We start from the raw sequence: 12910 nt of genomic DNA, 5'->3' as shown, positions 1-12910 counted from the left end.
TATCCTAGAAGCCAAGCTCCCTGTCCAAACACTAAAAGTTATCAACAGGTACCTTCTCCCCCCCAAAAAAGGCAGTTATGATCTCTCGACCCAGATTCGAGAAGAAGCCTTCAAGGAACTTCATTGCACTAGCTGAAAGTCGAACAAAGTTGTACGAGCGCTGGCTGCGGCCGGATATATCCACCCAGTGGGGCCCAAATCGGTGGATACCAGCTCTAAGTTCTATAGGCCTGATCAAAGGTGTGCTTAGCATTCCAAAAGTGTTTGACATGATACTGAAGATTACATTAACCTCAAGTATAAGATTCAAGATCTGATCGAGCAAGAGATGGTCTCTCTTCAAACAACCGCGCCTAATGTCAACACCAACCCTTTGCCGAATCATGGAGGCATCAATATCAACATGATAGAGACAGAAGATTATTGGTGTGTGACTAAGGTGATAACTCCAGTTGTGCATGATGATCTAGAAAAGGTTGTGGAATCATTAAGCGTCAAAGAGAAAAAAAAGTTTGTGATCCTGACACCCGCAAAGGTTGTTGCCTTAGTACCATCAAAAACTCTTATCAAGCAAAAATTTGTGATTGAGACTACTGCTGCACAAGGCATGACCCAATCCGGAAGATGTTATACTCATGAGGAGCTTACTCTCAGAGGTCAAAATAAGGATCAAGCTAAAAAGCCAATAAGCGAGGGTGAGGTAGATGAATTTTGGAGAAGAATGCAACCGAAAGATTATTCTATTATCAAGCATTTGGAGAAAACTCCAGCCCAGATTTCTGTATGGGCCCTGCTGATGAGTTCTCAATCGCACAGGAAGGCTTTGATGAAGGCTCTTGATGATATGTATGTGCCCGTCAGCATAAGTAGCGATAATATGGACGATATGAGTAACTATGTTATCCGAGGGCATCGAATTAGTTTCTGCGATGATGAGTTGCCTTTTGAAGGGAGGTCACACAATAAGGCGTTGCACATCACTATCGTATGCCGCAAGAAGTTCATAAGTTGCATCTTAGTGGATGATGGATCTGTTCTAAACATTTGCCCTTTATCAACATTAAGTCAAATAAAGTTTGACTTGGGAAAGCTGAAACAAAACCAAGTCAATGTAAGAGCTTTCAATGGAGTACAAAGAGATATGTTGGGAGCAGTGAATCTGATCATCCGAATGAATCCGCTGAATTCAGTACACAGATTCAAGTCTTAGACACCGATACTAGCTATAACTTCTTCTAGGAAGGCCTTTTATTCAAATGGCTGGAGTTATACCTTCTACTCTGCATCAGATGATTAAACTGTTTTGGAGGAACGAAGATCTAGTCAGTCATAGCAAAGGTATTCATTCTGGCAGAAAGGCGTTGATTATTGATGAAGTATCTCGAGGTACTAATTTCTACACGATGGAGCTGGTAAATGCCACCGGTGAAAGACTTTGGCCCCACAGCCTCTCATGTGTTCTGTGTATAAGATGATTGCTATTGTGAATGAATTCCTAAGGAATTGTTTAGCCCATTCAAGTTCCTTTCAATGGGGAAAAGTATGGATTGGGGTACGTCCCCACATATGATGAGAAGACAAAGAAGAAGAAGGATCAAGCATTGTCCAATCCAATCCCTCATATATATCAATCCTTCCCAATCCGTGAATATGCCAAGTAGGAGGACCTTGGGGAAGGAATCTATGGCCTTTTTGAAGAGATTGATGCTATCATTGAAGAAAAGGTCGAGCTGACATAATTCCTTGTTGCTGAGCTAGGAGAGATGCGGCACAACTGGACCTCAACGACCATCCTAATTCCCAAAAACCTTGGTAGAAGGGCATCATTTATGCATATTTAAATCGATGGTAGTTCGGAAGAGGCCCGAGACCCATCATTTTGCTTATTTGAACTTTTAAAAAAAAATTGTGATGTTTAAAAAGGAAAAATGGCCTCATCATGGCAAAAGTTTGCACTGTTTTTCTGTTTATGGTTTTAGTAATGTAAGTTTTAAACCTGCCAATGTCATGTCATGTCACGAGCTGAATGAACAAAATGAGGCAAGTGATAACGAGGTTGATGAAAATGAAGAGGAAAATATGTTGCTGAAGAAGTTTTTGCAATTTGAAAATCAGCTTAAGCAAATTTTGTAGAGGAAACTGAAAAAGTAAATCTGGGAGACCAGGAGTGTGTAAAAGAGGTCAAAATCAGAGTTCACTTAAATGAAGATCAAAGAAAGGGCCTGATTCATTTACTCACCGAGTACATGGATGTTTTTGTCTGGGAGGTCAGCGACATCTAGGGATGAGCACCAATGTTGTGTCTCACAAATTGCCGATTAATCCAGCGTTCAGTCCCGTGAAGCAGAAGGCTCGGAAGTTCAAGCCTGAATTAAGTTTAAATATAAATGAAGATATCACCAAGCATATCGAGTCTCAATTAGAAGAAGTGACACAATACCCGACCTAGTTGGCCAATGTTGTTCCGATCTCCAAAAAAGAGGGGAAGATCAGAATTTGTGTTGACTAAAGAGATCTCAACAAAGCCAGCCCTAAGGATAATTTTCCATTGCCGAACATTCACATTCTGATCTATAATTGTGCTAAACATTAAATGCAGTCATTTGTGGATTGTTATGTAGGTTATCATCAGATTCTGATGGATGAAGAAAACACAGAAAAGACAGTTTTTATTGCATCTAGGGGTGTATATAATTACAGAGTGATGCCATTTGGCCTCAAAAATGTTGGTGATACCTATATTAGGGCTATGAAGACCATATTTCATGACATGATTCGTGAGGATATTAAGGTGTATGTGGATGACGTCATAATCAAGTCCCGCGAGACTTCGGACCACTTGACATATTTGAAGAAGTTCTTTGATCATATGCGTCGGTATAACTTGAAGTTGAATCCCACTAAATGTGCTTTTGGAGTACTAGTTGGCAAGTTGTTGGGATTTATAGACAGCAGAAGAGGGATTGAGCTCGATCCTTCCAAGATTAAGGTGATTCAAGAGTTACCTCCACCGAAGACTAAAAAGGAGGTGATGAGTTTCTTGGGGAGGTTGAACTACATCAATCGATTCATAGCTCAATCATCTGTGATGTGTGAGCCTATCTTCAAGCTGTTGAAGAAACACGCTACAACAAAGTGGATTGAAGAATGTCAGACTGCTTTTGATGCTATCAAAAACTATTTATCCAACCCTTTGGCATTGGTTCCTCCACGAGAAGGGAGTCCATTATTGTTCTATTTTTCCATCTCAAATAGTGCATTCATATGCGTACTTGGTCAACACGACATGAAAGGAATAAAGGAGAAGGCTATCTATTACATTATCAAGAAGTTTACTCCATACGAGTCTCGTCTTTGTTAGAGAGGACATGTTGTGCTTTGACTTGGCTTGCACAACAATTAAAACATTATCTGTCTTCTTATACTACATACCTCATTTCAAGAATGGACCCGCTGAAGTATATCTTCCAGAAGGCGATGCCGACCGGAAAATTAGCTAAGTGGCAAATGCTGTTGAGTGAGTTTGATATTGTGTATGTGACTCAGAAGGCGATAAAAGCACAGGATTTGGTTGATCAGCTTGCAGAAAATCCCGTTGATGAAGAGTATGAACCACTTAAGAATTATTTTCACGACGAAGAAGTGTCATTTGTGGGTGAAGATATTTCTGAAGCATATCCAGGTTGGATACTACTTTTTGATGGAGAGGTAAATCATCAAGGGAAAGGTATTGGGGCGGTCTTAGTATCGAAATCTATTCAGCACTATCCCATGGCAGCTAAGATCTGGTTTAATTGCACGAACAACACGGCTGAGCATGAAGCTTGTGTTCTTGGTTTGAAAGTGGCCATTGACATGAATGTGCACGAGCTATTAATTATTGGAGACTCGAATCTTCTAATTCATCAGGTTCAAGGAGAGTGGGCTGTGAGGAACCCAGAGATTATACCTTATGTATAGTATGTACAGAAGTTGTGTAAATGTTTTTGCAAGATCAAGTTCAAACATACTCTCAGAATACAAAATGAGTTGGTTGATGTTTTCGCCACCATTGCTTCTATGATTAAACATCCGGATACTGATTATATCGATCCTCTAGATATAGAGTTGAAAGAATATCCGGTACATTATTCACATGTTGAAGCAGAACCAGATGGTCTTACATGGTATTTTGATATAAAGAGTTACTTAGAGACCGGAAATTTTCCTGAAGATGCCACATCCAACCAAAAGAAGTCGATACGCCGTACGGATCTTAATTTCTTTCTGACTGGAGAAATCCTTTGTAAGAGGACTCCAGGTTTGGGTTTTCTAAGATGTGTCGATGTTATTGAAGCTGCGAAACATATTGAAAAGATACATGCTGGAGTTTGTGGCACGCATATGAATGGGCTAACTTTGGCAAGAAAGATCTTTCGAGCCGACTGTCGAGAATGATTGTTGCAAGTTTGTGCAAAAAAGTCATAAATGCCAAGTGCACATTGATTTGATCTTAGTGCCACCTCACGAACTTAATGCTATGAGTTCACCTTGGCCGTTTGTAGCTTGGGGCATGGATGTCATCGGTCTGCTAGATCCAGCCGCTTCTAACGGACATAGATTTATTGTGGTTGATATTGATTATTTCACCAAGTGGGTGGAAGCAGCTTCTTAAAAGTCAGTAACCAAGAAAGTTGTGGCTGATTTTGTTCGCAAAAATCTGATATGTAGGGTTGGAGTACAAGAATCCATCATTATTGATAATGGTGCGAATCTTAACAGTCACTTCATGAGAGATATATGTGAGCAATTCAAGATTACTCACCGAAACTCAACTGCTTATCACCCTCAAATGAACAGAGCTGTCGAGGCCGCCAATAAGAACATTAAGAAAATTGTGAGGAAAATGATTGACAATCACCGATGTTGGCATGAGATGTTTCCATATGATTTATTGCGTTATCGAATGACTGTCCAAACATCGACTGAGCTACTCCATACTTGCTGGTATATTCCTCTTTACAATAGAAACTGGGACAGAATTGGAGAAGATTTTTCTTTAACAAGTCAAGACTGAAGATATTTTGAGATTTGCAACTACGATAGAATTTTTGAGAGGATCTCAAAAATTCTGCGATCTACCCAGTTATAGTTGAAAGATAAGCAAGATAGTTAACTCGGACAGAAATTTTGAGGATGGCCTCAAAATTTCAGCATGGGTTTATCTACAAGTCTAGAGTGGTTTTCAATACTCCCATTAAATAATCAGATGTACCTCCAAGCATCAGTCTCAAAGAAGTTCTCTAAGCCTGATGTGACATGACACTTGCAGTGACCCTTTTCAAAATATTACTTCTCTAAAATTTATTTTCCTGAAGATTTGCCTTTAATGTTTCATTTGTTTTGGCATAAAATATTTTGTATTATCTATTAAGAGTTGGGAGATCAGGAAAATCAACTAGAGATAGCAGGACAAGAAGAAGACATTTGAAGAATCGACACATATCGGTCTTTTTTAAAACATATGATTTTTATGTGGACGCAAGTTTATGGCTTTGCTTTGATATCAACGAATTCCTCCGATCGATGAATATGGAGAAATCAAGGGAGGAGAAAGCTCTCCCAATATTAACAGTTCATATAGATGCAGGATTTATCTTATATTGCTTAAATCGGAGACTTAAGAATATGACTAGTTTATTTTAGTCAATTTCCAACAACATGAAGTCTATAAGGACCGTCCAACTAGATTCGAAGCTGAATGAAGAAAAAATCTCAAGAAAGAGTTTATGGTTTTAGTAAAGGACGTCATCTACATCACATTATAAGACAAGATAGTGTTGTACTCGGTGGGAGTCATTTATTTCAGGGTCGATCAAGACGATACACTATCCGGAGGAGTCATTTATTTTATTTTTCGATCAAGACAATATATTATCTGGAAGTCATTTTACCATTATCGTCAATTGAGACGATATGATTATCTAGAAGGCACCAAGAAGATCACTATGTTGCTCGATTGAAGCACTATCTTCATTTGGTACCAAGGATGACATCAAGATTTAATATTCATGCATCACAAATCATGCATTGCGGAAGATTATGCATCGCCTGTCAATATTCATGCATCGCGGAAGACCATACATCGCGAGTCAATATTTATGTATCGCAGAAGATCACGTATCACGAGTGAATGTTCATGCATCATGAGAAGACGTCCATGCCTCACAGAAAGTTATGTATCACGATAATATTTTATACCCCGCGGAAAGTTATGCATTGCGAGAAGATTTCATACCTCGTAAAAAGTTATGCATCGCGAGAAGATATTCATACCTTGCAGAAATTATGCATCACATGTCAATATTCATGCATCGCGGAAGATCATGCATTGCGAGTTAATACTCATGCATCACGAGTTAATATTCAAACATCGCGAGAAGATATTCATACCTCGCAGAAAGTTATGAATTGCAAGAAGATTTCATACCTCGCAGAAATTTACGCATCAAGGGAAGATATTCATGCCCCGTAAGAAATCATGCAATGCCAGAGATGGAATCGTGTATCTCAAGGGAATATTTATCCCTTAACATCAACTACATCTTTATTTGGCAAGAGTGATTGCCAAGAGAATCATCAAAAACAACGAATAAAATATCAACATTGCATCAGTTTTTATTTATTCTGACATCAAATAAAGAGTACATGGAAGATTATATTGCAAACACAAGACATAATCTTTATTTGCTTTACATCAAACCGATCAAGGTGATGTCAAATGAAGAAGGAGAAGAACTAAGTATCAACACGGTAAAAGACACTATCTCTTATTTGAATTGAATTTTTAAGCTAACGAGTTTTTATTTCAGTCTTGTCAAGAATATCCGAAAAGGATGAATTCTCCAAAAACCCACAAGTACGAACGTCGTCAAAAGGGACGCAGCACAATGTGGAACTTTTTCTTAGCAGCGAACTGGGACATATTCCAAAGAAGAATGTCAAACACTTAGGATGTAAGTAGAAGAGAGACTTCCACCACAATCAAATTACACCCCTATCATAAGGCATGTGTGTTTTTCTTCGGTTTTTCTCAGTTTTGATTTCAAATTCGGAAATTTCAATCAGCCGGAGGCAAATTTCCAATCTGAGTGACAATGCGCCAAGAACTTTGGAAATTAAGTCTGTCTAAGTTCTTAATTATGGGTGTGAGGTGCACCACATTCATGACTAAGAGATTACAAGCCTCTTTTTCATACTCGATCTATTTGTCTCTTTTGAAGGACCAAAGGTTATCTAGCATACTACATTTTCTTTTCAACCGATCAAGTCAAAATACAAACAGCCTAATTCCTAAGGTTTAAGGATATGTAGGCGGGTTGGATGCTGAAAAATCTATTGTATCCCAACATCCGCTCTTAAATACTATTCTCGAGCATTTCAATCCCTTCATAATTTGGTACCGAGATGACTTTTGAATTCTTTCAAAATCGTGCATTAAAACAAGTATCGAACTATAGGTGGCCTGAATTCTCACATATCCTGAGATATGTAGGAAACCACTTTCCGTGGTTTGGCCATGATTCCCAAAGTCCACGCCAAATCCCTTTCCCAAATATGAATACGAGGTTGGTCAAAATTGGTTTGGTCAATTTCATTCTCAAATTTCTTTCATCAATCTGAGTAAAAATAAGGACAGTTGTTGACACCCATTTGTGATCCTCCCCGATAATAGATAATTTTTTAGCTTCTTCGACTTCAAACGATCTAAATAATTAGTTTAACAAAATTTTTAAGAAAATATAAAATTTGCAAATTATGCTAAATAATTTCCGTCATTTTTAATTTATTGGAGTAATATATTTGTATTCTATAAACATTTCAAATATAATCTCAACATATTTTATTTTTTAGTAAGCTTTTATTTAATTAATTTAGTTTAAATTAAAGTTATATTTTCCGATCACTATCTCGCATTTAAATTAATCATTTTATGTCATTACGAATAAGAACTTCTTTAATTAAGTTACCTGAATTTGTCTCGTTTAAGTTACGGCCAATAAGTAGTTAAATCAAAATTTGGATATGACTCAAAAATCATTTGAAGGGCTTCTTCCTTCGGCAGTAGTAATAAATACAGAAACTATAGCCCACTCCAATTTCCCATCATTTCTCAGCCCAATTCTTTTCCTAATGCTACCCCAGCCCAATTTCTCGGCTCACTCAGTAACTTTTGACCCGACTCGGCCCTAGCTTCACTTTCCCTTACGATAAAGAGACCAAAACGTGACAGCAGTAACAAATCAACAATTCCAAAACGGCGTCTACACGGCGTGAGGACGACATTATGAGTAGCCTCTTCCAACGTTCACGAATATATGATAAATACATGATAAAGTTCACGTCTGCGTGATCAGGCATCGTTTTCTACTTTTTTTGATCCCGTATGGTAAAGCCGCCTGCCATTTTCTTCCTCACAGCGTTATATCACGCCACATCGAGAGTCCACGACGAAAAGTTGATCAAGAGCATCCATCTCCCCTTTTATCTTCCAAAATAGTTTGAAATCTTAAGAAAAGGGTGTCTGCCTTTTTTTGGTGAAAAGCCTTTGAATTTCTAGCTAGCGATTTTACCCTTTTCCCTCCCAAATTTATAACCCTAGTAGCCCCTCTATATGTGTTCTTTTTCTTCTCATTGTGGGAGGAGGTTTTTTTTAGCAAGAGAATTTTGAGGAGGAAATTTTGAACTAATAGAAAAATTAGACAGAAAGAAAAATTGTGGATAATAGTAAGAAAGTATTAGCTAAAAAATCAGGAAGATATTCAAGGCTGAGCTCGTTCTAGTTCAATCGAGAACTCCTATTCTCACTCTGTTCCCGTATCGTTAGTTTATCCTCACTCAAGGCTTGATTCGTTATCTTTTCTCGTCTTTGTGTCCCACTTTCGCTGCTCAAGGAAAGGTAATACTCTCTCCGTTAACTATTCTCTTTGTCATTATTTTCTGATTTTCCTGTTGATGTCGAAAATCATCACTAGGTTGGTTGTTTGCTAATTTGTTATCGATTGTTCAAAATTTTGTTTCGTTGATATCTCGTAATTGATTTTGTTTCTCGAATGTCATCAAACATATTTCATTATATAATACTCAATCTGCATCTCAAGTTGAGCAAATGAGTTAAGATGTCTATATTCTTAATTGGTTTGTTGATTTAACTATTGGTCAAAGTTCTTGTTGCGCCTATTACTATTTTGTATTCTTGGTCATTATATCAAGTTATTCTGGAAGCGTAGACTTTATTTCCATTCCCCAAAATGATCTGTATATTTCCCTTTCCAACTTTTTTCCTAAGAGCAATTAGTACTGCGTTTGTTGTTCACTTTTGTATGCAAAGGCTATACGAGCCTTTATTGTCGATAGTTCTTCTTTTTCATCTTTTTTTACTATTTGTTCTCTTTTTTTTTTTTTTTTTATGTAAAGGCCATAGGTAATTCTTTGTTTATGTGCCTTAATTAGGAAATTTGAAGTGGCCTGCCTATTAATTTAAAGGTGTAAAAATTAATTTGGTAGTCATACATCGCATGGTTGTTCAATGTTAGCTTCAACGCGTTAAAAAATATATATGTACTTTTATGCATATTTTGAATATGCTAGATGTTAGATGTCGTTTTATTTATTCCTCCGTGAACTGATTCAGTGAATTTGGGTTTATGATTTGCCAAATTTTGAAAACAACTAATTTGTCAATGCATTTTGTCTGAGGTATTTGTGCTTTAAATTCTTTTCATGATGATGTCAAGTGCGCTCTTCTTATCTTTTAAATAGGAAGAGTCATTCGGAGTTGATGTTGGATATGTGTATTGTCTGCAAGTAAGTTCATTTGATGAATCATTATGACGTATTTTTTTAAAATAACTATTCGTTCAGTTTCGTGGTACTTTAGGAGCATGCTTTAAATTTTGATCCTTCGGGATTCCATTAAATGATAGGAACAGAATATACTTGTGTGTTTTTATGCTCATTTTCATTCAACTGGGTGTGAAATTTTAGGTCGGAGTCAAGGGTCTTCAGTTAATTAAAAAGTTCATCGGTGGAGTCTTGCTTCTGTTCGCTATTCACTGCTATCTATAGGAATTTTCACTTGTATTAAGTTTAAATTATTTGACCTCCTCTTTTACAAAATAGTCGATCTTCTACTCACTTTTTGTTTATTGTTATTGCATGTGGAATTTGTCCAACTTCATCACGAACTCATTCCATCCCTGCATTTGAAGAAATCCGCAAAGGCTTAAATTTTTTCCATTTCGAGTCAATCATCCCGTAAACCGATGAACACATCATGGAGCGAAATTCGAAGCAAACCAAGGAGTGGAAGAAGTTGGGCCAAGAAGCCCACATTATTTTATTCTTTGCTTTGTATTTTGTAATTTTGGGTCTAAGTCCTTGTAGTATATCTGTTTTGCATTTATTTTTGTAATAGGCTTAGGACAGGTGGAATGGGTCAAAGTCCCAAAAAGACAAATGGGTAAAAGACCCAAAACATGTGGGTCCAAATTTTTTATCCATGCAGACAGAAACCGGTTTGGACCCAATCTCTCTCTCTCTCTCTCTTTCTCTCTCTCCCTTTATTTGCTTAATTACTTTTCATATTTTTCGTTAGTTGTAAGGCTAAGGAATACATATCCCCGCAAACTCCGTAAACATTTTATCAACTTAAAACTAATTTCAAACCGATTCTAAAAGAGTGAATAAATTCGCAAACCAATTTTAAGATTAATTACTTTGTTTCAAACAACTCTAAACAATATTTTATTTCAAAATAAATTAAGTTTTTAGTCAAATAAGTTAGTTCTCGGATAACCATAAGTTAGCTGACGTCTTAGGTGCTTTCAGAACCTTCCTAAGACGTTAATAGGAATCCCCAATCCTTTTTAAATATTTTCGATGGATTTTTCTTTCAAGTCTTTTGAAAACGTAATTTTCTTGATTTTTCTTCAAAAATTAAGTGGCGGCTCTAAAAATGTCAAAAACTTATAAAATATAATATTTTCCTTTTTTAAATAACACACATTCAAGATCAGGTATTATTATTTCTCAACGCAAGTATGCCTTGGATATTCTTGAGGATACGGGAATGAAGGGATGTAGACCTATTGACACTCCTATGGATCCGAATGTTAAACTCCTTCTAGGACAGGGGATCCACTTAGTAATCCTAAAATATATAGACAGATCGTTAGAAAATTGAATTTTCTCACATTAAGTGGACCTGTCCTTTCTTTTCCCGTCAGTGCTTTAAGTCAATTTATGAATTCCCCTTCTAATAGTCAATGGGAAGAATTTGTTATGATATATAAAGTTAGATCCTAGTAAAGGACTACTCTATGAGGATCAAAGCCATGAGCATATCACTGGATATACAAATATTGATTGGGGAGTATCACCCTTTGATAAAGGTTCAACATTCGAATATTGTGATTTAGTATGAGGTAATTTAGTGTCGTAGAAGAGTAAGAAACAAAGTGTGGTTGCTCGATCTAGTGCGGAATCAGAATATAGAGTAATGGCAGCAACAACTTCTGAAAAAGTTTGGAACAAAAAGTTGCTGGGAGAACTAAAATTTGGCAAAATTGATCAAATGGAACTTGTGTGTAACTGTCACGCCCCGAGCCTACACCACTAAACGTGTTTGACACCCAGTGATTAATTCTGGTCTTGATAAAACCCTTGTCCTGACTTACTTAACTCAATGGAAGACTTAACTTAACTCAAATATGAAATAATAACATTATTAAAAGAAATACTTAAAATATAATAGTTTGGCCAAAATAGAACTCAAATTCTCATAGCAAAATCTGCAATTCAAAGAAGAGACTCAAACTAATTACCTGATTGTCTATGAAGCCTCTATAGCACGAAGATGGATGTTGAGACAGAACCCACAACATCCTACAAATTAAATAATAGAAAGAGAATAAAAGTGTCCTTCAGAACTCAAGGAGGCTCATCACTGACTCCGAATGCTCAACTGGATCAACAAGGCATTGGGTGCTAATCCTGGTTATCTGCGTCTGCATCATAAAGAGATGCAAGCCAACTTGAATAAGTACATGGAATTTACGAGTATGCGGGTAAGAATGCTAAATAATAAGTTAAAACTTGGAAGAATTAAGAAGAACGTATCTTGGCTCTTCTCAACTCATGAAATACTAACTCAAATATAAAGCAGTATGGACGCATGAAATATATATAATAAAACTTGTAAAACCGTGTTAACAACTTATTTTCTTAAAGATAATGCAATAACAAACTCAATTTTTTTATAATGAAAGTAATATAATTTCGGTGGGAGATTCTCTAACTGAAAACAATCGGCATGAGCCTAAGAGATGGTACAACGTCTTACCTCACGTTGCAAGAGGACCGCTCTATACTATGCCGTCGGTATAGAACCTGAACTGATAAGTGGATCTACTAGTGTATGCTAAAAAACACTAAGAAATCATCTAAAAAGTATGATCTTTTCTCTGTCCATGTTGGCTACATAGTTTATGAAGACTTGAGTTGTAATGAACTCGCGTCCCTTTATCGGTTCTCAATATTAATCCCAAAATATTTAGCTCATGTATGTGCTTTTCAAAAACAACTTCTTCTATTGTTTGAGGTAATAACTCAAAACTTAGATTCAAAATCTCTCCTGGAAATCATAGTTTCCTTTTTCTAAAACTAGCCAAAGGCTATGTGGAAGTCTAGCATACTTTATTTTCTCAAAATGTGAAAATATTTATAACACTTAGGGACTACTTAGTTCCCGAATTGATTTTTGAGAATTTCAATAACTCTTTAATCTTTGCTTTACTTGAATATTATCTCTTTGGGATACTTACTCCCTTATAACTCTTGAGATTTAACTTAACTCATTACTCTTTGCTCA

The 12910-nt window shown here is 36.6% G+C and overlaps 1 protein-coding gene and 1 long non-coding RNA gene across 2 annotated transcripts; both read left to right on the top strand.

Annotated features, from left to right (window-relative positions):
• Nucleotides 1-3444: 3444 nt before the first annotated feature.
• On the top strand, nt 3445-4437 carry LOC138337525 (uncharacterized). Its single transcript, XM_069287440.1, has 2 exons — nt 3445-3909; nt 3994-4437. Exons 1-2 carry the CDS (start codon nt 3445-3447, stop codon nt 4435-4437), a joined length of 909 nt encoding a protein of 302 aa, XP_069143541.1.
• Nucleotides 4438-8397: 3960 nt separating this feature from the next.
• LOC104648432 (uncharacterized) lies at nt 8398-10568 on the top strand. The gene is made up of 2 exons (XR_011210759.1): nt 8398-8938; nt 9802-10568. It is a non-coding gene; the product is annotated as an uncharacterized lncRNA (long non-coding RNA).
• The last annotated feature ends 2342 nt before the right edge of the window (nt 10569-12910 follow it).

Source organism: Solanum lycopersicum, chromosome 7 (assembly GCF_036512215.1).
Source record: "Solanum lycopersicum chromosome 7, SLM_r2.1".
Classification (NCBI taxonomy): domain Eukaryota; kingdom Viridiplantae; phylum Streptophyta; class Magnoliopsida; order Solanales; family Solanaceae; genus Solanum; species Solanum lycopersicum.
The sequence above is the reverse complement of the archived record's forward strand: the minus strand, read 5'-3'. Positions and strand labels throughout refer to the sequence as shown.

Excerpts from the sequence above, each read along its gene's own strand:
- LOC138337525 (XM_069287440.1), top strand. The coding sequence starts at position 3,445 with ATGGACCCGCTGAAGTATATCTTCCAGAAGGCGATGCCGACCGGAAAA. Across the intron at positions 3,910-3,993 it reads CGAATCTTCTAATTCATCAG|ATCAAGTTCAAACATACTCT; the intron begins GTTCAAGGAGAG and ends TGTTTTTGCAAG.